This window comes from Phalacrocorax carbo, chromosome 1 (assembly GCF_963921805.1).
Source record: "Phalacrocorax carbo chromosome 1, bPhaCar2.1, whole genome shotgun sequence".
Lineage (NCBI taxonomy): Eukaryota > Metazoa > Chordata > Aves > Suliformes > Phalacrocoracidae > Phalacrocorax > Phalacrocorax carbo.
In genome coordinates, this window is record NC_087513.1 from 187,503,386 (window position 1) to 187,529,662 (window position 26,277).

The following is a 26,277-nucleotide window of genomic DNA, read 5'->3' on the forward strand; positions in this document are numbered from 1 at the left end:
CATTTGGTGGACTGGAACCAAAGGCGCAAACACCCCTCAGTAACTTGCTTTTATCCTCCCCTGCTCCCCACCCGTGTGCCCACAGTCCCACTGAGCTCAGCCAGCTGCTGGGACCCCCCTGATCAAGGCAACCTCCCAGCAGGGTCTGGAGACTTCCAGGACCCCACACCAGCTACGACAAGACCCAGTGTTAGCCCAAAAAGCAGATTTGTTCACCCGGTGAATGCCAAACTCCACACAAGGCAGATGTATTTTATTCAATTCACTTTTTGCAAAGATGGGTGCTAGGTGGCAACTCCACAAAGTTAGCATACCATGCCAAGAAACTACAAGGCATTTATACAGTTAAATATGTTAATTACCGCTAATATTCACCTCCCCCTGTTAACAATTGGTTAGTTTCTCATTTCAACTTAAAGGGATGCCTCCCTTTAAATTTACCCTGCATGCTCAGAGGGTAAGGGGCTTATTTGAGTAGAGGGTATTCTGGCCTATAGGCGTGATTTTTAGTATTATAATACGGATAGTTCACCTAAAGGACACTTTTTTAGTCCTTATCAACATCCCAATTAGTTGTTCTCCTTGACTATACACTTAATCACCCAGTTCGCTTTTATCAGTCTCTCAGTTCTTCAAGGATATAGTTGTAAAACAAATGCTTCCGTATCTCTCAGCTCTCTTCTCTCGCCGCTAAATTCTGTTTTGCAAGGCTCATTGTTATTACTTGGAAGAAAATTCTATTTTCTTCAGGATATCCACTGGGTTGGCAGACACGCCCCCCCATCCCCCGACCCAAAACAGGTGCCGGGGCCATCCCCGCAGCCCAACGCTCCCCCGACCCAGCCCTTTCCCCCTCGCCCTCCTCGGCCGGTCTGTACGCTGCCAAGATGGCAGCGCCTCCACAACGCCCGGCCTGCCACGCCACGGGTACCGAGGGGTTAAAGCAGTGCCCCCCCCCCCAAGATGGCGGGCGCACCGCCTCCCCGTCGCTTCTCCCCGCGGCCACACCCCTCCTCCTCCAGCACCGCCGCATTGGCCAGCGCCGCGCGCACTGGTCCCCTCCACGCCGCCGCAGCCAATAGCAACAAAACAAAGCGCGCGTCCTCACGCGAGTGGCCCACCTCCTGCGCGCCGCCATTCGCTCGTACGGCCCCCGGCCCCGCTTTGCGCATGCGTGGTTGCGCGGAGAGGCCGGCGCAAAGCCATAAACCCGCACTCTCTTGCCCCACCCTTACCAGCCTACACCGTACTTGGCGCATGCGCCCTCGCCCCAGCCCGGCGGAGGGCGGGGCGGTAGCGCCTCGTTGGCGGGGCGGCGCCCTCTGGCGGGTGGCGGCGTCGCCGGTGGAGCGTGCCCCGGCGGGGGGAGCGCGGCCCGGCCCTACCCGACCCGGCCGAGCGCCGCCCGCAGGTACGTTAAGCGGGGGCGGGCTGGGGGGCGGAGGAGGAAGGAGGAAGGAAGAGAGTGGTGGGCGGGGGGCTAGCCCGTGGCTCCGCCGGGGTCGCGCCGTCCCTCAGCAAAGCCCCGGGAGGGGGAGGGGGGCGGTAAACAACGGTGGGTGCTGCAGGCGGAGCCATGTGGTGCCCGTCACTTGGCGGGGGTGGGCCCGACCCCCTTTCCCCCCCCCCCCCCCCCCCCCGCCAGGGCGCAGCCCGTTGCTCCCGACCGCCCCGGGGACGCAGGCGCGAAGGAACACGGGGGCGTGGGTAACCCCCCGCGCCTCAGTCTGGCGGCGCGTCCTGCTGCCGGCGCCGCACGACTGCCATCCTCTTCTCTCCTTAATCCCCAGGTGAGCTGAGAGACGTTGGCCGGAGGAAGGTGGAAGGCGCTGGGCCGAGGCCCTGAGCGGTGTGTCGGTCGCCCGGGGTGGCCCCTGACCACAGTCTTGCCCCCACGGGAGTTTCACACCTGACCAGAGTCTTGCCCGTGCCACAGGTTTGCTCCCACCAGAGTCTTGCCCCCACGGGAGCTTCGCCCCCGTCACAGGCTTGCCCCATGTCAGCCGGTGGCAAGCGCTGGCACAACGCTCCCAACCCGACAGGCAGCCCGGCTCCTGTCCGCAGGCCCCTCGCCCTGACCCTGCAGCCATATTGGAGGACAGCTAGATCAACGCACCGCTCTCCTACCTGAGCTGGCGGTACCCCGGCGAGTGTAACAGCCCTCCATGCAGCCGCCCCAGAAGATGGAAAAGAAAAGTAAGCATTAAAAAAATGTTTTCAACATTCATTAGGCAGATCTTGTCAGAAACTTTTATAGGAGTCAACAGTCTTCATTTAACCTCTTTTCCTGGTCAGCCACATGAAATTCTGTGCCAGAATGAATGGAAACATTTATTTTCAGTTCTAGCACCGGAAAGGTTAAGTAGCTAACTTTTAATTAAGGTATGTTTTGTGTTCTCTGTGTCATTAGTGGTGAAAGTCAGAAATGTGGTATCTTCAACGTGGTTAAGAATGCTGCCTTGCTTTTCCCTAATGTTATTCCACTGGAGATACCTTGCTTTATCGTGCATCTCTTGAGAAAGAGATTCAGTAAATTTTTTACCTAAAAAAGGCTTCATTTTTTCCTAAATAAATTAGTTTAGTTGCAGTACTACTGTACTGACAGCATTAATTAAAAAAAAAAAGAGGGAAATATGAACTAATATAATCAGTACTGCCATGGATGGCTGTAAACTCTTCAGAAGGGATAAGCAAGGAAGGAGAGGCAGTGGGGTAGCCTTGTATGTTAGGGAGTGTTTTGACTGTCGAGAAGTTGACTGTGGTGATGATAGGGTCGAGTGTTTATGGGTAAGAATCGGGACCATCCAAACAGGATGAAGAGGAAGACAAAATACCCTATAAGCAGCTGGGAGAAGTCTCACAATCACTAGCCCTTGTTCTCTTGGGAGACTTCAACTCACCAGGTCTGCTGGAAATGCAGTACAGTGGAGAGGAAACAGTCCAGGAAGTTCTTGGAATGTGTGGAAGATAACTTCCTGACACAGCTGGTGAGGGAGCCAACTAGGGAAGGCGTCCTGCTGGGCCTGTTGTTTGCAAACAGAGAAGGACGTGTGGGTGATGTGATGGTTGGAGACCATCTTGGGCACAGTGATCACAAAATGATAGTTTTTGATTCTTGGAGAAGGAAGGAGGGGGATCAGCAGAATTGCTACCTTGGACTTATGGAGGGCAGGCTTTGGCGTGTTGAAGAGCCTGGTGGGCAGAGTCCCTTGTGAGGCAGTCCTGAAGGGCAAAGGAGTTCAGGAAGGCTGGATATTCTCCAAGAAGGGAATCCTAAAAGCACAGGTGCGGGCCATCCCTGTGTGCCAAAAGATGAGCCGGCTTTGGTTGGAACTCCGGAAAAAAGAGTTTATGGCATTTGGAAGAAGGGGTAGTCAACTCAGGAGGACTACAGGGATGTTGTAAGGTTATGCAGGGAGAAAATGAGAAGGGCCAAAGCCCAGCTAGAACTTTATCTGGCTACTGGTGTAAAAGACAATTTAAAAATGCTTCTATAAATACATTAGCAACAAAAAGAGGGCTAAGGAATCTCCATCCTTCATTAGATGCATTAGATACATGGTGACAAAGGATGAGGAAAAGGCTGAGGTGCTTAATGCCTTCCTTGCCTCAGTCCTTAATAGTAAGACCAGTTGCTCTCTGGGTACCCAGCCGCCTGAGCTGGAAGACAGGAATGGGGAGCCGAATGAAGCCACATAATCCCAGGGGAAATGGTTACGACCTGCTACACCACTTAGGCACACACAGGTCTATGGGGCTGGATGGGATCCACCCAAGCGTACTGAGGGAGCTGGCAGAAGTGCTCACCAAGCCACTTCCCTCATTTATCAGCACTCCTGGCTAACTGGGGAGGTCCCAGTTGACTGGAGGTGAGCAAATGTGATGCCCATCTACAAGAAGGGCCAGAAGGAGGTTCTGGGGAACTACAGGCCTGTTAGTCTGACCTTGGTGCTGGGGAAGGTTATGAAGCAGATCGTCTGGAGCACCATCACACAGAACATACAGGACAACCAGGTGATCAGGCCCAGTGTTGTGGTTTAACCTGGCAAGCAGCTAAACAGCCATTTGCTCAGTACACCCCCGACCCACTTCGCAGTGGGATAGGGGAGAGAATAAAAAAAAAGTAAAATTTGTGGGTTGAGATAAGGATAGGTTAATAGCACAGAAAAGGAAGGGATAATAATAAATAATAATAGTAACGGCAAAAGAACATACAAAGTGATGCACAATGCCATTGCTCACCACCTGCTGACCAGTGCCCAGCCTGTTCCTGAGCTGCAGTCACCGCTCCCCCAGCCAACTCCCTCCAGTTTATATACTGAGCATGATGTCATGTGATATGGAATATCCCTTTGGCCAGTTTGGGTCAGCTATCCTTGCTGTGCCCCCTCCCAGCTTCTCACTGGCAGGGCATGAGAAGCTGAAAAGTCCTTGACTGGTGTAAGTACTACTTAGTAGCAAGTAAACCATCAGTGTGTTATCAATGTTATTCTCATACTAAATCCAAAACACAGCACTACATCAGCTACTGGGAAGAAGTATCCCAGCCAAAACCAGGACACTCAGCACGGATTTAAGAAAGGCAGGTCCTGCTTGACTCACCTGATCTCCTATGACAAGGTGAGCTGCTTAGTGATGAGGGGAAAGGCTGTGGATGTTGTCTATGTGGATTTTTAGTAAAGCTTTTGACAGTCTCCCACAGCATTCTCCTGGAGAAACTGACTGCTCATGGCTTAGACAAGTGTACCCTTTGCTGGGTAGAAAACTGGCTGGATGGCTGGGCCAAAGAGTGGTGGTGAATGGAGTTAAATCCAGTTGGCAGCCGGTCACAAGTGGTGCTCCCCAGGGCTCAGTCTTGGGACCAGCTCTGTTTAATATCTTTATCAATGGTCTGAATGAGGGGATCGAGTGCACCCTCAGTAAGTTTGCAGATGACACCAAGTTGTACGGGAGTGTTGATCTGCTTGACAGTAGGAAGGCTCTGCAGAGAGATCTGGACAGGCTGGATCGATAGGCCAAGGTGAATTGTATGAGGTTCAACAAGACCAAGTGCCGGCTCCTGCACTTCGGTCTCAACAACCCCATACGACGCTACAGGCTTGGAGAAGGGTGGCTGGAAAGCTGCGTGGCAGAGAAGGACCTGGGGGTGTTTGTCGACAGCTGGCTGAACATGAGTCAGCAGTGTGGCAAGAAGGCCAAACAGCATCCTGGCTTGTATCAGGAATAGCGTGGCCAGCAGGAGCAGGGAAGTGATCGTGCCCCTGTGCTCAGTACTGGTGAGGCCACACCTTGAATACTGTGTTCAGTTTTGGGCCCCTTGCTACAAGAAGGACATGGAGCTGCTGGGGCATGTTCAAAGAAGGGCAACGAAGCTGGTGAAGGGTCTGGAGCACAAGTCTTATGAGGAGCAGCAGGGGGAACTGGGGTTGTTTAGCCTGGAGAAAAGGAGGCTGAGGGGAGATCTTATCACTCTCTACAACTACCTGAAAGGAGGTTGTAACGAGGTGGGTGTCAAGTGTTTTCTCCCAAGTAACAAGTGATAGGATGAGAAGAAATGGCTTCAAGCTGTGTTGGGGGAGGTTTAGATTGGATATTAGGAAAAATTTCTTCACTGAAAGAGTTGTCAAGCATTGGAACAGGCTGCCCAGGGAAGTGGTTGAGTCACCATCCCTGGAGGTATTTAAAAGACATGTAGATGTGGTGCTTAGGGACATGGTTTAGTGGCAGTGCTACATTTACAGTCGGACTTGATGATATCAAATATCTTTTCCATCCTGACTGATTCTATGGTTCAAGTAGGAAGTGGGGATTATGTAGGCTGAGCCAAATATGCTGGAAAGTATGGGTCAGCTCATGACAGCTTCATGCTTGAGGGGTAATAAGAAAAGTCCTATGTAAAAATAATTTCCTCATTTGAGTGTTCTTCAGCTAGGTCTTGACAAGGTGTGGGATGACTGAAAGTGGGATGACTATTCCACCACAAAGCTTTCTCACACCATGCTCCCACTGATACCCGCTATAGTATTTACTTGTCTAAATTTTGAAAAACTAAGTAGCTACAACCATTTTAATCTCTCATCTGGTCTCTTATTTACTTGTCCATTCTGTACCTTTTGCAGTGCTGTGCAACTGCTTTGAGGCAGAGAACCTTACCAGTTCCAGGGAGGACAGCATTGAAGGTAGTATAATTTGGATGTATGGAGGGTAAGGGGAAGGTAGTATATATTTGGCAGCACTTCTGGTGTGACAGTGATAACTGGAAGACAATAGTTTTGCCTTTTATGGTGCATGTGTAAGATATTAGTCAGCAGCACTACAGGCCCTTTATAAGAAAAGTGCACCCAAGTATTTTTTCTGGTAGATGGCATAAGTAGCCCTGGCCTTGGTTGCTTATTTCTTGCTCTAGCATCATTCCCCTGCACAACGCTGGAAAAAGAGGTATATGGCCACAGGATCCTGTAGAGGGAAAAGAAAATCCCTCCAGAGGTAATGGCCTCAGCCACGTTTAGAAATATTGCACCAGACGCCAGTCCACACCCCGAGTCATCAGCTGGTGAGATCATTTTAAATGCTGACAAGTTAGATGCATCCTGTGTCTCTTTATTCCCTGTTCTCTTGGCTGGGGTTAGCAATGGCATTATTAACACTGGACAGGAGATTAGTGATATGAGCATCTGTCTTTTTTTAAATGAAAATTATGCTATGAACTTCATACGCAATCTTTGCTTCTCTGTGCAAAACTGAGTTTTTGCTGCTGTAGTTTTGGGGCACCCCAGCATGACAATTGGGGAGGTATTTCCAAGGTGAGTGGGTGGTTTGAGCACTACAAGTAGTAGTATATGTTTTATTTCCTTTTGGCCTATGCAAGATGATAACTTGAAATGAAAAAGTTGTGTTCTGTCACCCATCCCCTGAAGTAGTCTATCCACCAGTGATATCCAGACTTAGTAAGTGTATTGAAATATCTGAAAACAGGTAAGAAATAAGGACAGAGTTGGTGGAACTTCTTACAGGAATTTCTGATTGTGTATTTTTAAACACAAGTGTTATACTTATTTCTCGATATTTTAAATTCATGATACTGTCATGCACAGCAAAAGGGTGGGAATGGCCCAGGGCAGATGATGTCTTTTGGAGCAGTAGTGTAGGTTTCCAAGAAGTGTTGTGGGCATTTTTTGTAACAGGAGATTGACCTTCCCACGTTTTTTTAACAAGTTCTGTGAATATAAAAGCTCATGAAATTATATTGAGAGTTAATGCCAAATCAGTTGTTTTATGAAATGAATTACTTTCAACACTGCCTGTTGATATTAAATATTATGCTCTTAGGTGCTGGTGACATAAGCAGCTGGTGTTGTGATGACAAAAGATTGTTAGTTTCTTCATTGCTGTCATGATGCTCTCGAGTAACTGTAGACTCTGTACTGCCATAGTATTACTTAGTTTCTGGTATCTTGGGCAATAGAAGTCATTCTCTGCTAAGATAAAAATTAAGGAAATACTTTTTTATTACCCTAACCATTCTGTTACAAGAACACAGTATTTCATGACTGCTGGGAGGTGTCGCTATAGCATTGGCCAACCAAGACTTACTGTCTGAAAGTGGAATGTAAACCTAGTATAGTGACAGTGGACTCTACCTCTAGAAATGGAGTAGGAAAGCAGATTTACTTATTCTTTTGTGCTTGAACATTGAAGAAGAGAAATGTGAACCATGAGAGAGAGCATGTTCTCTTTTCTGGCATTGTCTCTTGACAACACTGAACCATGTTCTCTTTTCAGAGTCCTTGCCAAAGATGCACTGCTAATGTTTTAACAAGAGCTTTCATGAATGGGATTGGTACCCCAAAGGAACATACACTTGGAAGAGAAGTTTTGAACTAGTAGCTTAAAAAAATCGATTTTTTAAAATCAAAATGTTCTTTGTAAATATTTCTGGTGGAGGCAAGAGCATGATATAAGGGATGTATTAATTATTGCAACTGATACCACTTGATGAACAAAATTTATCAAACTGCTTTTATCTGAAAATGTTTTGAACATTTTTTCCCCTAGAAAGCATACCAAAAATATTGATGGGACAGGCTAGTCAGCCTGTGTAGCTAAAGAGGTGACAGCTATAAAAAAGTTTGCAAATGTCTTTTGTTTAGTAGTATGTTCAGTTTGTTCATTTGAAAATATTCTCCTCTGTCACTTCTGTGAGTTTCAGTAGTGATTAATTTATAGTGGGACTAATTTGCTAGTGTTTGGAGAGAGAGACTTCCACAGCACCCTTTGTTGACATGCTAGAAAAGTTACTTGAAGGGAGCATCGTGGACTGTCAGAAGTCACTCCAGTTCGTCACTTGATTTCTGTTTCTCTTTCATGGCTAGGTTTAGGAATAGACTTTTGAGGGTTAAAGCCTGCAAAAGAAGACAGCTGTCCTGGCTGGTTTTTCAGAAGTACCTCCCAATGAAATGAGTGGAAGCTTTGAAAAGTCCACTAGGAGCTACCTGTGTTTTTAGATTTCTTGGGAGCTGTACAAATTTGTAAATGCAAATTTGCATTTCAGGTGATTTGAAGACGTTTTGGACACAACTGGGAGGTAAAAGAGTGGACATCATATTTGAGCAAGTGCAAAATGTGCTGCTGTTGCTGAAGCAAAAGATCAAGAATGGAACTGCCACAAACCAAGGTTAAATACTTGTAACAGTTACGCTGGACTGCGGGGGAGCTGTAGCCTGCTTTGTGTGATATTGGCCACAATTCAGATACCTCTTAATTTACATTACATTCTAGTTAGTGTTTTTAAGCACTTTTAAAAATATATCTGCTTTTTAAAAAAAGGCTAATCATATCAGGTGCTTGCCTGTATACTTTTTCAGTGTGTGGCTCCTAACCACATGGAACCAAAATATTTATTCTTGAGAAGTAATGAAATATCTGCAGTCTTTTGTGTTTTGTTTATCATCAGAAATTTTAGCCTTTCAAGCTGATCTCAGAGAACTGGATGGTTTTGGGGTGGGGTTATAATCATATAAGTATTATTTCATGTTGGAGGCACCGTTATACCTTGAAATGTTAATAGAAAAATGTGACAACAATACATTTAAGATTGTTCCTGATTTTCATGGAAATGTTTCCTTTATCTACATCAAAATCAGAAGTCTGATAAGCCTGGAGTGGTGCACAGGTTTCTTCTTACTGATTTATTTAATTTAGAAAAATTACTTTTTTTTTTAATTAAGTCACACATGTAAGTGTAATCTATAGATTGCTTTTTTGTGCAAGAAAATGTACGGTAGTTTAAGATACTTTTAAATTGGTGTAGCCATGCTCTCTGCCTGCTCTAAATTGACAGTGCAATTTTTTTGTGTACTTGAGCTCCCCCATCTTGTTTTTTTAATGGCAAAATATTACAGCAGAGCATAGGTAAAAGTTGAACATGAATCCCCAGGTAACACAATCAATCTGTGACATAGTTAAATTTGAATTTTTTAATGCTTTGTTCTGTAAAGATTTCAAACTAAAATATTAGTGCGGATTTTGCTGACATTTGTCTGTCACCTTGTAATATTTATTGGATGGGGTAAGAGGCTGAGAAGGAGCTGGTCTCTCCCTTGTGTTCTCACTATCTGAAAGCCATTTTCACTGATTTAGGAGTAGCATTAATTTGATCTGCTAAGATCCTGCCCTTCTGAGCTGGAACGTGACTAGTCTGATGACAAAGTAAAGAGAGAAACTTAGACTAAATTGTGTTTATCTGTATTACTGCCGCTGGAGGCTACTGGTTTGTGCGCGTTTGGAAACATTCCAGCAGCTTCCTAAAAGTCAGAGGATGTTTGGTGCTGATTCACAACTACTAACATGAGCTGTAGTTCTATTGTAATTTGTAGATGTGTCTATTAAGGACTGTGGTGCAAAAGGTTTCTAATGGTATGAGTCTTGTAGTGCTCTAGATTAGCATACTGGGTAAACAAGTGTCTCCAGAAGACTTACACTTTGTTTTCCCTTTTAGTAGTCCTTATTATCATTGTCCCTAGTATCATTCCTTAAATTACACTTCATGTCTGTTTTGTTTTTGGTTTTTGCACAGAATGCTGGCAGGCGTGGGCACTGGTGAATAAAGCTAATCTAGGTGATCTCTTAACTTTGACAAATGGTATGTCCTTCTTGATTGTATTTATTTGGTATGTGTGTTTAATTTGTTTTGTTTTACTCACTAGAAGCTTATTTCCCTTCATTGAAATCAATAAAATAGATCTGAGAAGCCTGTTAGCATTACAAGGGGAAAAAACATAATTATTAGTGTCCTCAGGTACTGGAATGTGGGTTCCCACCTGGGTTTGTACTTTTGTGGTTTGTGTGTATGTGCAAATGGCTTGTACCAAGTGAAGAGAGTTTGAACTAGTAAGCCCTGATGAACCCGAGCTGGCTGCAAGCAGAATTATCTTGTGCATGGCTCCACTAGCTGCAATACCCTGGCATCATTTTACTGCAAATAATGAAGAGGAATCTGTATGTTTGTCTCGATACACTTTGAAAGCTACATGGAAGATTGTAATATGCAAATCACCTGATGGTCTGTGAAAAAGGGCACTTCTGCCTCAAGTTCATCAATGCACACCTAAGTTTTACCCCTTTGGGGAAAGGGAAGGGGGGGGAGAGAAGGAGCAGGAGAGGAAGTCTGAGAGTGTGTGTTTTGTGTCATCTAGTGACTCGCACACCTATATGCAAACACATGACTTCTGTATAAGTTATAAAAACCAGGTTGTTTTTTTAGTAGGGCACTTGCTAGCATGCTCTTTGTTAGCTGTAGTTCATAGCAATGCATTGGTTTTGATGCATTTTGGCAATTATCTCTTCAGTGACTCAAGTAAGTTCGATCATAAATTCAAGTGTGGATTGCTGAAGTTTTTGCTTGCGTTCAATTTTTTTCAGTAAGTGATGTGTTTGATGGAGACGGCATACAGGAAACCAAACCCAAATTGCAGTGTCTTCCTACAGATGAGAATACCGCAAACTCTGTAGAAGGTTCTCACAGGTCAGTGTGTGTAGTAATTTACTCCAGTTCCTTATTTGACATATTCTTTAGTGCATTTGAGAGAGATTTTAATCCCTCTCTTGTATTTCTAAATTCAAAGTTTAAACCCAGTTTTGCATCCTGACAGTTTTCAAAGTGAAAATATTTTTAACCTGACCTACATGCAAAATCTGAGGTTTTGAGTAGGTTTGTCTAATTTACCACATGAGAATGTAGCAGAATAAAACAGGGCATTTGATTGTGAATTAAGATCCATGACTATTAGCAGGATTATCAGGGTTGGGACTTAAGAGTTTTTATTTCTCAGGCTTTCATAGGCTGTGCAGATTGTCAGGCACATGACTTACTCTCTCTGTATTTAGCCTCAGGTACTGATTTTGGAAGATGGGGATAAAGATATTCCTTTTTTTTAATGTCCTTTCTGCATTTTAGTGTGTAAGTTCTTTCTGGGAAGAAACTGTTACCTTTTTTTTTTTTTTGAATGGCATGAACATGTCTTCGTAAGATGTTAGGACAGTAACACAATACAAACAGTGATTCAGTGAACTTCTAGCACGGGCTGTTTCTTTCCTGCGCTAATAATATTGAACCACTAAAAAACTGAGTGTTTTACTGGTTGTCTAAGATGCTGCTCTTTTTTCTTTTTTTTCTTGTTTATTCCAAATAGGAAAAAGGAGGAGATGGAAAAAACAGGTTCAGGGAGTAAAAAAGCATCTAGTAAAAGTCAAGGTTTACCTTTAAACCTGCAGTATCAGAACCATAAGTGCTCTAGTGCATGTCTTGCCAACAGAGCAGCGGGCTCCTACAAGGGTGAAAATCCTCTCAAGATACCCATCTTGTTTCACTTTCAAAGACGCCATGCAAAAGCAGACTGCCTTTCGAAATCACTGGATGTGAATTATAAAGCTCCTTGTGGCCGAAGTCTGAGAAGCTTCCAAGATGTGCAGAATTATCTGTTTGAAACAGAGTGCAATTTCTTATTTGTTGATCACTTCTCCTTCAACACATATGTACTGCTGGGCAGGAACACTGTAAATCCCAAACCCCTCGTGTTTGATTTCGATATTAGCAATGGAGTCGAGTCTGTGCCCGTTTCCTTCTGTAATGATCTTGACCATGCAAGATTACCTTATTTCAAATATCGGAGGGCATCATGGCCACGTGGATATTATCTCAACAATTTCTCCAGTATATTTGTTGATTCATGTGACTGCACAGATGGCTGCATTGATAGGTAGGTAGAAAAATCTAATCCCAGACAAGTGACATATGATGCCCCAGTGGTAGGAGGGTGATGTAAGTGTGGAGGTGCACAGTAGCAAACAGTGCTAAATAAAAAAGGGCCAACGCTGCTGGAATATCTGCGGTAGCTGTCTTATGTCATGCTCTGTGTTGACTGATACCACTGTGTCTTTGTCTTCTCCAGAACTTGGGTGCTCCTACCCGTCCAGCCTCTCTTGTAGGGAAGGAAGCAATCAACAGGTGGATTATTGTGTTCCTTTCCCTTTCTTCCTGAATTGGCAGTGCTTCTCCTCCAAATGGAGCTGGCAAGCAGATATGTCAGCTTTGGGAAAAGAGTGGGGAAGGGATACTTTTGTGCCAGCACAGGGAGGCTCATTTTCCTGACAGGCAGGGAAGGAGCCTGCATGACAACTTCTCCTGCAGCTCCTCCTGTGGGATGATGTCTCACCCCATCTCAAGGATACCCTGGAGAGATCAGATCATTTGGGACTTTGAAGATTATTGAGGGCAGAGGAAGAAATATTCCTGTTCACAATATCTGCATCCCATCCATCCCCTTGTCTAAACAGAAACTATGAAACTCTGTGGTCACAGAACACATTTCTATTCTGAGCAATTCAAATGGTGTTGCTTACTCCTGTCTTTTTTCTAAAGTCCAGTAGCTCTGGGCTACATGTTACTCTGTAGGAACCTGCCCCAGTTAACATATGCAAGTTTGGTGGTAATTTTGTCCGCTTTCTTGAAGGATATTTGTCTTTGACCTGGTCTCTGCCTGTAGGTGTTAACTTGGTGTTGAATTAGTTTTGTATTATTGGTAGCTAGGGCAGTTGCATGCGCTGGTGTGCAGTATAATTGCCTATGACCCAAGAAAAGCTTGAAATCACAGCCTGATATAATGAAGCTTCAGTAATTACTTAGTCTCAGCTGAGCAGTGGGGAACTGCAAGCACACAGCTTCCTGCTTCTTTGGACTGAACTCCCCCAAGAGATGAGATGCTTTTCATGTGTGGTATAGGGTTCAGGATTTGGTCCGCTGCTGTTTGCACAAACACTGTGGGTATTCGGAGTTGTCATGACATAAGATGATGATGACCACCATCATTGCTTGAGTTCTATCTGCAGTGCGAAATTACCCTCTTTCTGGGGGCTAGGGTGGGAGGAAGGTATAACAAAGTAGTGGCTAACAGGCTGGGATGCTGTGCCAGACCAGGTGATTTTTCATTTGTTCATTCAATCCATTTGACAGTGTCCTGTTTTATTATAAATTTCTGTTGTACTTCAGCTGTTTGCATGTGCCTTTTACAGAGCTTGGCAGAAGAATGGGGTTGGGGTGGAGAGAACATGATTACTGTAAAGTGCATATAACCAGGCAAAAGAGCAAGAAGGGGAGGGTGCCTGAAATGGCCTTGTGGATTAAAAGTAGGAGGAGAAAATATAGGTATCCATAGAAGTGTGTGTGTGTGTATAATCAAGTACATTTTACATTATCTAGATTTATGTTTGATTTATGCTGCCCCAATAAATTCTGAGATGTTTTCCTGTTATCTTCTAGGTCAAAATGTGCATGCCTACAGTTAACTGCAAGAGGCCTTAGTAATACTTCTCCAAGTAGTAAAACTTACCACGGCTACAGTTACAAAAGACTGGAGGGACCTGTTGCTAGTGGGTAAGAAAGACAGAACTTACTAACTGGCATTTTATTTGTATGCTTTTTTTTTGTAGCATAAATGCTACAGGACTAAACTGCAGTTTCTGCATTACTGAAACCTTCAGTTTTTGTCACAATTTTACTGACAGATCAGGGTGATACAAAATAATTAACGTTACTTGAGTAGTAGGAGAGGGAAAAACGCTTTAGTACTGCAGATATTAAAATTTTCACAGCTTAGTTCAAGGTCCAAGACGTGTGTGAGAGTATTAGCTGGTCCAGGAGCTCAGGCCGTATCTGGCCCATGCACTGGTACATTCAGGCATGCCAAGGGGAGAAGGGAGAGGGAAAAGAAACCCGCCACAACAGAAGGAAGTCTATCACAAGGCCATTACTGCATATACCAGCCAAAGAAGTAGGAAGCACTGGCCACCCTTGGTTTTTACCCTGTATCTTGTGTGTTTCATCAGACTAGAGTCCTAAAGAAATATCAGCCAGCTGCTGTGGCCAGATGTGGTTGTGTGTGACTCTTCCAGGAGTCTCCAAAGCTGTCCCAGTGCTGCGAGTGTTCACCCTTTCTCTTATTCAGCTCCCATGGCCTGGGGAAGGTGCCAGTAACCTCAGGTGTTTAGGAGATGAATTATGCAAGGTAGCTTTCTGCAGTAGCCAAGGGCTGAACCCACACGCTCGAGGAGCCCCTTTTAGTCCTTTGTTGCTGCGTAGTGTTAGTTCATGGTTGGTGTGTAGAATTAAAGCTGCCAGTGAACCCAGAAACAAATGCAAAATTTGCAAAAATAAAAAAAAGGCAAAAAAGAAAAACCCCAAACCCCCATACAATTATGAATTCTTTTAAAAATATTTTGTTAAATCCTAAAACTCATGACAGCTACAGTGAGGTCCGGGCAGACAGGTTGTCTTTGCTAAAATCTGTTCCAGCATAGAATGAGGTGCTCCACAGGGATTTCTGCTTCTTTATTTTATTTTATAAAAAAAGGTAACATTTATTTTTCTTGTCTACTTATACCAAAATCTGGCTGACGGACTCATAAAATTGATGAATCAGCAGTCAAGAAAGTAATGAGCTTCAGGGCACTGCTGCATGATCAGTTTTAGCCAGAGTCTTTATCTTTTCAGTCAACTACCTTATTAGTGGTCTTGAGGGAATTTAGTAATAGCAACTTTGTTTGGGTAATACATTTTTTTTATATTGTGTTTTGTTTTCTTCCTCTTGACAGAATTTATGAGTGTAGTGTGTTGTGCAGGTGTAACAAGATGATGTGTCAGAACAGAGTTGTACAGCATGGCATTCAAGTCAGGTTGCAAGTGTTCAACACGGAGAAGAAAGGCTGGGGCGTCCGCTGCCTAGATGATATCGACAAGGGGACGTTTGTTTGTACTTACTCAGGTAACAGAGGGTGACCTGTGGAAGATATATATTATAATTCTCCCTCTCTGTGGCCTGTGCCCTGGAATTTTTTTGAGAACCAAACAGGGAAATACGGGATTGGAAGAGAAATGAGTCAGTATAATCTGAACTGGCAAGATGATCAAACAGACAGAAGAACCTTGAACAGCTCCACAATGCAATGGTGCCAGATGAACAATCAAAACATTCTGGAGCAAAGCCTATCTCAGGCTGTTGGTTTTTCCCTCACATATCTGTGCATCCTGTGCCTGGGCTAGTTTCCCTTCAGTATAAATGCATTAATATTTTGCTTTCTCAAATAATGTTCTTGTATTTTTTTAATGTTAAGTTTGAGCTGTGAAAGTGAGTGTGACCCATCTTAGCAAATGAACAATTGAAAAAAAAAATAAAATCTTTTTCTTCCAGGCAGATTAATGAGCAGAGCTGATATTCAAGTGTTGGGAGATGCCAGTCAAGAGCTGAAAGTCAAGAGTGCTGTGAATGACAGAGGCCGTGGCTTTTTTTCCAAAAAAAGGAAAGCTGACACTGATTCTTCAGACTCTGTGGTTGAACTAGCGCAAACTGGAAAAAATGACATTCTTGAAAAGCAGGAATCTTTGTCTCAGACTGTGGATAATGAAAATAAATCAACCCTGTAAGTTTACCAAAGCAAACTTAAGCATAACATTCTGCATAAGCATATCATTCTGCTATTCTAGAAAGTGCTTTTTAAAACTGAGAGTAGAACTAAATGCCCTCAGCTGAGGGTGAGGTTTTTTTATTGACTTTTTTGCTAATTCCTGTTTTTTTTTATTCTAGTGGGACAGAATATTTTCTTTATATTAATTTTGCTTACTGTGTGTACCACTTGGCATTTTCTAGAAATCCAGTTAATCTCCTGGGTGTATTTGATCTGTTCAGCACACTAATCATTAGGTTAATTTGAAAGAATTAATAAAAGATACTTGAGTTAAATGATTTAAAGATACTTGATGACACTGAAGGGTTTGATAGCAAATTAGCCACTAACTGTCCTGTCCTTTGCTCGCAGTCTCTAAACCTCTTATTCTTTGTAACGTCACCTTTTCTGCTAGGAGTCTTAACCTCTTCCCATTAGGAGTTTGACAACACCTTGCTTTTGCAGTGAATTATGCAAAAGTTCTGGTCCTGCTTCCATTTTACTGTCAGGGTCTCACAGCCTATCAGGATTCCCAAAACAAAATTACTGCGAAATAACCATGTAGCTTTGTCAATAGCATGCTGTAGTCTGTTCAGAAGGAAGTCAGGAGACTGTGTTCTTAAACTTTATGCCTTGCACTGCCACACTACTTTGTAAACACTTCCTTTGTACTAGTCATAAACGATTGCAAATTCTTGCTCATTTCATAGAAGATTATTGTGGATCTTTGAAAAGCATCAAGAAATTGCAAATGGAAACTTTTTAAATACCTATCAGCATATTCTCACTTGTATTTCAGGACCTTGGAAACCTAATGGAGTATTAATTTTGTAAATCACATAATTATCAGCAATCAGCTAGATTTTACTTCTACTAAGAGGTGTTACTAAATATTGCAGGGAAGCATAGTTTTAAAGTTGCATTTACTGCACTGCTACCTTAGATCTCATAAATTTCCTTTCCTGAGAATAAAAATGTTTCAGTAAAAAATGTGACAGACAAGACGACTTTGTTATTCTGCCTTTTAAGAAATGACATCCAGCTGATCTGAGACACTTTTGAAAGGACATCAGTGTGCTAAGTTTGACATGTCATTCACCCAAACAGAGTGCTTCTAAAAGGACAAACAATGTAATCCTGTAATAGTGTCACAAGTTCTTGTGGCTACTGCACCGTTTAAATTTACAGAGGGGTTTAAGTCTTAAGAATTTGCCAACATCTTAAGATGTTGCCAAAATTCAGTATCCCAGAGAAGTACCATGATGGTTTTTATGGCAAGAAAACACATATAAATGTTTCAGGTTGAAAATTTTCTTGAATAAGAGCTGTTCCTTATTGCTAGACATTGTACAGGTATTAAGATTAGTTTCAAAACTGGTATTTTCTATTGCACCCTGAATGTAATCCAAATGAATGTGATTTTAGATGTTTTAAATGCGTATGCCAGATATTACTTCCCATCCTCCCTCAACCTTCTCCTGATGTGAAGGAGTAACGTTCTTTTGTAGGAGAATATTTGCTATATCTGCCATATATTGATGGTCTCCCCCTTTGTATCCCTCTCTACTCTTCGTCCCTGCAACGTCTTTGCTTTGCTGTTTGAAAGCTGCACTGTCAAAACTGTTGAAGGTGGTAGCAGGAAAAAGGCAAAACTCTGTCTGTAGGCGCTCTATTTTGAGATGATCTCATATAACAGTAAACCAACAGACAATTTGGTTCTCAGCAGGAGAACTGGGAAAGGGTGTGAAAGCACCTGCTGATCTCTCTCTCAAAAAACCTGCAAACAACTGGTTTTTTTTACAAATGCTATTGAGAACCTGACCCAGGTCCTGAATTCCTAAAGGCAAAATAGTCGCTGAACTTGGGCGAGTCCCGACTGTAGGCTCTGGTGTAGTCTGTTCTTTATGAACTGGGGACTCCTAGAGAAATGTGTGTTGTGAGAGTTACTTCTGGGTCTTTTTGTCTTTTTTCTTAAATTTCCTTTTGACCTTTCTGTACAGGGATCATCCAAGGAATTTAAGTACTGCAACCACGAGAAGGCCTGGAACTAGAGCAGTTGTTTTTCATAATCACCAGCTAAAAATGGTAATAAGTGGCCTTAATAGATTCATTCTTCACTGTGCTGAATATCTATGTTAATTTTGACCTTCTCATCCATTTAAATAGTTCTAATGATCTTTCTTCATAAGATTGTGTCACCCTGTGAGCTAAGCTGGCATGCTGGAAGCTATACCCCATCCCTTCTCCATTATCAGTCCTTCAGCATATTCCCTGAGACCAGCACTAACTACTCAGCCTTCCCTTCTCCACCCTGTGTTGTAGCTAACTGCAGGGTTAGAGGGTCAGAGTGATAATATTTTTGTGATGTCTCCCCGAAGAATGAGATAGCAGGGAGGGAAGAAAATCTCAGGAGTTGGATGCAGTTTTCTCATGCAGTGGCACAGTTGGGAGAATTTGATCTGACCTGGGTGTGAAGTGTTGCCTGCAAGTACATGCAAAGGAGGGAAACTGGGGTAAACTTAACCTGTCGGTTTCATTGCACTTAAGTGTTGGATTTTCTTGCTAACACTTGGCAGCAGTGTCCATTCTGGAGCTCCCATAACTAATCACCTTTTTGTAGGGGGACAGGAGAAATCTTGCCACTTTGTTCATTTTATTGAAACTATGTAAAAAGCATATTTGGGCTTTGGTTAAGCAACTTGCACAAACATGTTTAAGTTCTGGTGAAATTGTTGTGACTTGAGCATTTACTGAAATGTTTGTTAGGCAGGGAGCTCCTTCCAGGTCATTCTGAAGGATAACTTGAAATTAAGGAAGGTGTTGCATTGCAGACTTTTGACACTCAGCCATAGCCATTCATTACAGTAGGTTGGAAAATTCAACCCTCGAGTCCTAAAACCCACTTGCTATCCTGTGTTGACCCAGAGTTGCATACAGGAACAATACATGACAGCCTCTTATGTTTTATTCTGTTTAAAGGAAATTGATACACTGGTGCACAGTGCCAGCTCAGATGAAGAGAATAGTTCTCAGATTCGTCAGTCAAGCAAAACAAAAGTAACCAGTGGAACAAAGAAACGAAAAGAAAGTAGGTTTGCATACCTGTAAATGCTGCGCTCTTAGTATACTTGTGCCCCATCAGGTGATAAACTTAAAATATAGAAAGCAGTCTTCAAATGTGGACAGGCCAATTCTCAGAGTAGAAAGATGTTGTCCACATAATGCTTAGGCTGTCTTAAAGAGAGCTCAGCGGTACAGAAATTATTGCTGCCTTGCATATTACAGTGCATTAACTGGTACAGGGCAATCTTTTGCCTGCAAAGTTGATGCTGGGACATGTTGAACAGTCCTGACAGCAGCTTCTCAAATACAGTACAATTGTGGGAAAGTCAGTCTTGCAAATCTTACTGTGTCACACCTAATATGTGTTCCAGTCAACAGTAATTGAACAGGATATAATGTGGGGGTGGGGAGGCCTCAGGCTGAAGAGGCAGTGTGAAACTGATGCCATTTGCATGTGCATCTTGTTTCTGTCTTAATTATAGTTTGTTATTCTCTCAGGAATTAAGGTGGAGAATGATGATAAAATGCTATGTGGAAGAAATCAATTTGGAGTGGGATTTGAGAAGAAGGGAGAGACTAGGTCACTCACGGGAGACTTGAGCAAGTGCTTTAAGCACCAAAACAGGAAACAGTCATTTGTGGGAGGATTGATGAGAGGCACAGAAAAAGCTAATTGCATTACAGACTTGTAAATAGCAAGGAGGCTGTGTACTTTTTGGAGAACAAAGAAAGGTGGGTGGTTAAAAGTTCAAGGCCAAACAGGGGAAAGGCTTTGGCTTTAAACTGCTGTTGAAAAAATAACATGTCCATTGACAGAACCCACTCAGCAGCAGAAGGAAGAACATGCAATGGAAATTGGAGAGACTGAGTCTGCTGACGTGGACAGTGCAGAATGTAAAAGAAAGAGTCTACCTCTGCAGGGTGTTGATTGTGGCAAGTCAGGTGTGCTGGATGACACGTGTGTTGTGAGGCCATCTGAAAATGTACCACTAAAAGCTGACTGCAAAGAGGAAAATCACAGGCAATCAAAACAAGATGCATTTTGTGAGGGGGCTGATGGTGTCAGGACACTTTTGAAGAATGCTAATGAAGAAAATACTTATGTACTGGATGCCACAAAAGAAGGAAATGTGGGTCGTTTTCTTAACGTAAGTAAAAAGTTGCAAGTGTTCTCTTAGCTGACTTAGCTTAAATAAATAAATTATGGATGTGCATAAACTACAAAGCTTTTGCACATAAGTCATCTATGTGGTAGGTGCATGACAAGGCAGGCTACGTGGTGCTCCCTGCGCTCTGAAGTGACAGAATAGCAGGGTGGGTCACACCAGCTGTTAGCGCTTCTGTAAGGTGATGCGTGTTACATGCTCGCTGTAGTTTTTTGGCACCACTAGATTCCTGAGTGAAATATTCCCCAGTAATGAGTGACATCTTTCTCCTGAATTTTTGAACAGCCTTTTTTGGGGGTCCAGAGAGCAAATGGCACATTTTGTTGAACCACAAGCCTTCTCCCAGCCTTGCTTTTTTGTTCCCCACCATTGTAAATTCTAGCTTGTGCTGCTTTAGGGTAAGTGTTGCGATATTGTAGGAAATTTCTCTACTGTTCAATCATAGGTTCAGAAGGTGGTCTGTCATACTGTGTGTGTATCTGCTAAAGAAATCTCGATTTTGACTTGCCAAGAAATAATAATGAATTACCAATTACTTCCAACTAATATGAATGTTTCATACACATGTCTGCATGTACTATTCAAGTAACGTATTTCTCTTCATTGGCATAAATATGTGTGTTACAGCAAAATCCTTGCATATGTTTAAGCTGTTCTTCATTGCAGAGGTAATAGTGTTAAGATTAGTAGTGCATCTTGCTGAAACCCTTCTTCTGCATCCATGACCACACATGTGTTCCTACATGCACCAGCATCCCAGAGTGGTAGGGGTTGGAAGGGACCTCTGGAGATCATCATGTCCAACCCCCCTGCTTGAGCAGGCACACCTAGAGCAGGGGACACAGGACCATGTCCAGGAGGGTTTTGAATACTGCCAGAGAAGTAAACTCCACAACTTCTCTGGGCAGTCTGTTCCAGTGCTCTGCCACCCTTCAAGTAAAGAAGTTTTTCCTTATAGTCAGGTGGAACTTAGAATAGAATCACAGAATGGTTTGGACTGGAAGGGACCACAGGACTTCCTGTGTTCCAACTTTGCCCATTGCCCCTTGTTCTGTTGTTGGGCACCACTGAAAAGACTCCAGTCCCATCCTGTTGATACCCACCCTTTAGATATTTATAATCATTAATGAGAACCCCCATCAGTCTTCTCTTCTCCAGGCTAAACAAACCCAGGTCTCTCAGCCTCTCTTCATAAGAGAGATGCTCCAGTCCCCTGATCATCTTGGTGGCTCTCCACTGGACTTTCTCCAGTAGTTCCCTGTCTTTCTTGAACTGTGGGGCCCAGAGCTGGACACAGTAATCCAGATGTGGCCTCACTAGGGTGGAGTATAGGGGGAGGATAACATCCCTTGACCTGCTGGCCACACTCCTTTTAACGCACCCCGGGCCACCTTGGCCACAAGGGCACATTGCTGGCTCATGGTCAGCTTGAATGACCTTTCACATCTTGTATCTCTTTGCCAACACCCACAGTAATTTTTTCTATTGCTTGTTCACTAGCACTGCTCCCCTGGCTGACAGTGAGATACATCTCTCACATACTGATTATTTGTGGTGCATCCTGAATCAAAGATGAATTCTCACCATAAACTTCTGCAGGACAGCTTGATAAAAGTACTTGGTTTCCCTTGGCAAAAGTGCTTTCATAATATGATGGAAATATTACTTTAAAGAGATATAGTTACTGAAAAAAATAACTGCCAATGGCATTGAATATTAGAGATTCTGTGTGGTCTGGAGAAGGGAAGGAAGGAACTACCTTTACGAGTCACAGATAATCTGATGTAAAAGAGGTTCTTTAGCCAACAACAAGGCGTCTCACTGTTTCTAACTCAAATGTTCTGTTTCACAGCACAGCTGCTGCCCAAATCTCTTTGCACAGAGCGTGTTCGTAGAGACTCACAACAGAAGTTTCCCATGGGTGGCGTTCTTCACAAACAGGTGAATTTTTGGAAGTTTAATGTTCATTCAAGGCACTAGGGGAAAAAGGAGTGCTTAGTAATTAGGAAATAATTATGCTAAGGGGGGCAGATGCTTAGATCATGAAACCATAAAACTACCTTCTTATTGTGCACTAAAGGCTGAAATATACAGCTGTTGATTAGCACTAGTGAGGCTTTCTTCAGTTTTGCACTGAAATGCGAAGTTGGAAAGCTTAATTTTGATGCATCTGTTTCAGTGATAATCTTCCTTGGTGGAGAAATAGGTTTAACTTGGCATGGTCATTTTGAAAGCCAAGATTCACCGATTTCAGTGCTGTGTCTCAAGGAATGGCCGGCAGATCTGGGTCCCACAGGGCAGGATTGGACTCTACAGGGTCTTAAGGCTGAGACACTTCGTGGGTCAAACAAGCTGGTTCCAGGCCTTCTCCTCACAGCTATCAAGAGAAGCAGGACTTTGTGTAGCCCAGCGTGTCCCGGGGACGTGGCACTAGGATACTCAGAGATGGGAAACTCCTCTGAAAGCAAAAGACATGGGTCTTCCCTTGGTGGATTACAGAAAGGGAGATACAGAGAGCTGGTGCCAGTGAGACACAAGAAGGTGGCAGCTAAACGCAGGAGGGGAAAGATTAATTGTATGAACGAAACTAGCTGGCACACATGACAGCAGGAGTACTAGGTGAGAACTTCAAATAGAGAGGAGAGGATTAGTTCCAGACAAACCAACCCCCGGGAGCATTGCTTCTCTGTGGAGCCTTGCAACCCTGGCCCATACTGACACGTGCTGTGGGTTGCACTGTGAGGAGGGCTCCCAAGAACTGTGAAGACAATGTTTTGAAATATGTAAGAAAAAAAGATTTTGTTTTAGCAAGAGTCTGTCTTGCTCAGGTACTCAGTAAAGAAGTGTGTAGTGGGGACTGAGGGCAGTGGAGAAAGGTAAAGGTGGTCAGCAGAAGACACTTGGGGAAGATGATTGTTCACCTGGATGGCCCTCCTGCTTTCTGGCAATCAGCCATTTACAACTTCTATACATTGAGGACTGCATCTGGATCCTCGAGGTTAATTGTGTATCTTCCATGAATTGCCCAATCACTTTTATTTGTTTTACATTTCTGAGCTCCAGAATGTCCTAAGGCAGCAAATCCCGGGTTGGAATTATGTACTGTTTGAAAAGTCCTCATTGTTTGTTCTCAGCCTCCTGCCTGGTAATTCACTGGATGTCCCTTATATCCAGTGAGAAATATCAGAGAATTACTCTCTTTGTAACACTCATATTTTATTGTATATTACCTCAGTTGTCCCTCAGCATCTTAGTCTCAGGTATTTCACTTGGCATTTATTTTGGGCAATGAATTTCCTTAGAAATTTCTTCTCTTTCATATACTGTCAGAGCGGCTGGTTCATGAGGAGCATGTGTTTAATCCTGAGTCTTAAGCTTTCTGCATATAGATAGTGCAGTTGCATTAAAATGTAGCTTGTCAGACCAAAGATTACAGTCTTTATCACCAGTGTATCTAGGGATCTGTTCAAACCTCAACAATGCACTGTACATAGTAAAAATAACAAAACTGTGTACTCATTTAGATGTATTCACTTATGTGGTTTTTCCTTTTTTTTTTTGTTTGTTTGTTTGATATTTGTTTCCCAGAATTTGCCTTGACATTAGAACAGGTTGCTTAGAATCTGACCCTATCACACTGCTTGCTAAAGTCTTTTCTCCTAGGTGGGGGTATTTGCACTCTCCGTAGTTCTGGTAGGCGAAGCAGCACGTGTGTGCCAGAGACTCCTTTTATCTCGTTTCTCTCCCAACAAGCTGCGTGTGTGATGCTTCCTGCCCCCTATGATTTTAGGGTTTGCATGCGAGTCTGGCAAATTGTAAGCACAGTACTGTTTCACTTACTTCAAACAAATTGACTGTTTTATTTCTTAGGCATGTGAAAGCTGGAACTGAACTCACGTGGGATTATGGTTATGAAGCTGGAAGCATGCCAGAGACGGAGATTTCCTGTCAGTGTGGAGTTCAGAAGTGCAGGAAAAAAACCTTATAGGCAAAGCTTTCATACTGTGAACAAGTACACCTGGAGATTTATATACTGGAAGGGGCTACTACACGGTGAACGCTTAAGTCTGTGGTGCTAATTACATTCAACTAAAATGCCTTTTACCTGACCTTTTTTAAAAAATACATTTAAATGTCACTTTTGTAGATTAAAGGATTAGAACTGTTTGTCATAAGAACAGGCATCAAACTTTACTTAGGTAATTTCTGTGCTCCTAGTCTCTTTTTTGCCCTCTCTCTCTTTTCATTCACAAGCAAAGGTCACAGTGCACTGGAAAAACTCGTGCTTCTGTGCCATCTGCAGCAGAGACATAACTGATGCAGAGCAATGTTTAGTTGATGTTTTCTGTGCCCTTACACAATGCTGAGTTAGCAAAACTTGGGTTTCTGAAACTCATATGAATGCAAGTCTGCCTGTTTGGGACAGATAGTCTTAAACAGTGATGAGATTAATCAGAACAGTATGCAGAGCTGCGTTTGTGCTATGAAGTGAGTTGGGCAAGTCCTGCTGCTGCAGGAGGCAAGTGACTGGTTTTTGTTGGATTGCATCCCTCTCCATGTTTGTGACACACAAAAATCCTTGAGAAAAGCAGTGTATATCACTTCAATACCATATTGTGTAGCGTGGGACAGGTGGACCACTGAAGTCCTTGCCATGTGGTTTGTCGGTAAGAGAGAAATAAGTTACATTAGGTGACACTGAGTGCGCATGCAGGAGGCAACTCTGAAATGGAAGAAGGGCTGGGTGTGCAGGTGTGTGGCTTCTGAACGTGGTGGAGCCTTGTGCAAAGAAGGTGGTGTGGTGGATGGGCAGTTCAGACCGCTTGAAGAACCATCGCCAAAGCCATCAGCAAAAGTGGTTTTACCAAAGTAAGGTGTTGTAAAGCGAGACTTAAAGTTCAGTGGCAAGGCTCCCTCTGTTATTTGCTGCAGAGGATATAATAATGGTTCAGAGTTACCAATGCAAAGCCAAACTTGGCAATACAAAATCTTAGTGCACTATAATACAAGGTTATGTGCGATATCGGTCACTTACCAAAGGTCTGCAGTTGGTAAGGGGTCTCAGCCTAGGGGAGTAACCTTGAGAGGTGTCCCGGCTCAAGGGGAGATCACTGCCATGCAGCCAGCTGCTCAGCAGGGAGAGCTCAAAGAAGGCTCACTCAGGCTGTATATTTAGGGAATAAAGTGGTTGGCTCATAGTCAAATGACACGCGATGGAAAAAAATAAGGATGAGAGTCCTTGTACCCACAACTTTCTTTGTTCCTTGATAAATGAGTCTTGGAAGAACCACCTGCTATTCATGTGTTAATTGCATGCTCCATGTTCCAGTTTCCAAGCCCATATGCATCGATGCTCACCATGTCACCCTGTGCTGTGTGGGTTTTCAGAGAACAGGTTGGAACTAGAGACATTTTTGGCCTAGTTATGGCCTGGGCCTTTGCTTCCTTTGGAGGCTGAATCAAACTACTGCTAGCTTGGGGAAGGAGTTGAATGCATCTGTTGCAGGTGGATTTAAAGCTGGTCCTGCAGTTCACCTTACCTTCATTTCCTGAATTTGTGGGGAGCCCACAATTGGCCAATCATGCATGGCAAATCATTCAGAACTGTCTGTATTTGCTTGGCCATCAGCAGATTTTGTCACTGGATTTCCTGTTTTGCAGAGCAGAGAGAAGTACTATTTGCAAGAGTTAGTGGTGATTTAGGCAGTTGTATATGGGAATGAAATATGCCTGTGAGAGACTGCCATGGCCACATAATAGAGATTTCAAGCCTACGGCTATAATGCAAAGTGAAAAAGAAGCAGGAACCAGTTCTCGGCCCTGAGGCCAAGGGGCAGCAGGTGGCTTATGTCCACATGGCTTAGGGTTAGTCTTCTTTTAACTGGGTTGCATCTCTGCTGTGTAACTGTGGACAAATATGGTAGCTGTGGCCCTAAGCTGTTTTTTAAGTTTGTTTTGGATGCTTCAAGCTTAAAAGACACAGGATTATGCTGCAACAGGCGATGCTTTTACACCTCTGAACAGCCTCAGCATGTATGAGGCATTTAAGCCT

General features: G+C 43.5%; 2 protein-coding genes across 7 annotated transcripts in view; one reads left to right on the top strand and one right to left on the bottom strand.

The window, feature by feature from the left end:
• CAB39L (calcium binding protein 39 like) overlaps positions 1-1,202 on the bottom strand; it is a 66,874-nt gene extending 65,672 nt beyond the window's left edge. Inside the window, exon 1 of the mRNA XM_064440898.1 lies at positions 1,122-1,202. The gene's annotated coding sequence lies outside the window, so the exon portion shown is untranslated. The remainder of the gene's footprint in view (positions 1-1,121) is intronic.
• Positions 1,203-1,268: 66 nt separating this feature from the next.
• SETDB2 (SET domain bifurcated histone lysine methyltransferase 2) lies at positions 1,269-24,428 on the top strand. 6 transcript variants are annotated; one of them, XM_064440890.1, is made up of 14 exons: positions 1,269-1,411; positions 1,791-2,196; positions 8,552-8,674; positions 10,076-10,141; positions 10,921-11,027; positions 11,698-12,257; positions 13,817-13,930; positions 15,148-15,317; positions 15,744-15,972; positions 17,997-18,081; positions 18,976-19,084; positions 19,876-20,207; positions 22,078-22,166; positions 24,096-24,428. In XM_064440890.1, exons 2-14 carry the CDS (start codon positions 2,166-2,168, stop codon positions 24,211-24,213), a joined length of 2,133 nt encoding a protein of 710 aa, XP_064296960.1. In that variant the 5' UTR covers positions 1,269-1,411; positions 1,791-2,165; the 3' UTR covers positions 24,214-24,428. The 6 variants fall into 6 exon arrangements, with proteins under 6 accessions (XP_064296960.1, XP_064296958.1, XP_064296961.1 ...); XM_064440888.1 differs by having other exon boundaries at positions 10,921-11,023; positions 11,691-12,257; XM_064440891.1 differs by having other exon boundaries at positions 10,921-11,023; positions 11,691-12,257; positions 15,175-15,317.
• Positions 24,429-26,277: the final 1,849 nt, after the last annotated feature.

Bases quoted from the DNA above. Each gene is read 5' to 3' on its own strand.
- SETDB2 (XM_064440888.1), top strand. From the start codon at position 2,166: ATGCAGCCGCCCCAGAAGATGGAAAAGAAAA. The intron at 8,675-10,075 runs GTTAAATACTTG...GTTTTTGCACAG, and splicing joins TGGAACTGCCACAAACCAAG to AATGCTGGCAGGCGTGGGCA. The intron at 18,082-18,975 runs GTAATAAGTGGC...TTCTGTTTAAAG, and splicing joins ATAATCACCAGCTAAAAATG to GAAATTGATACACTGGTGCA.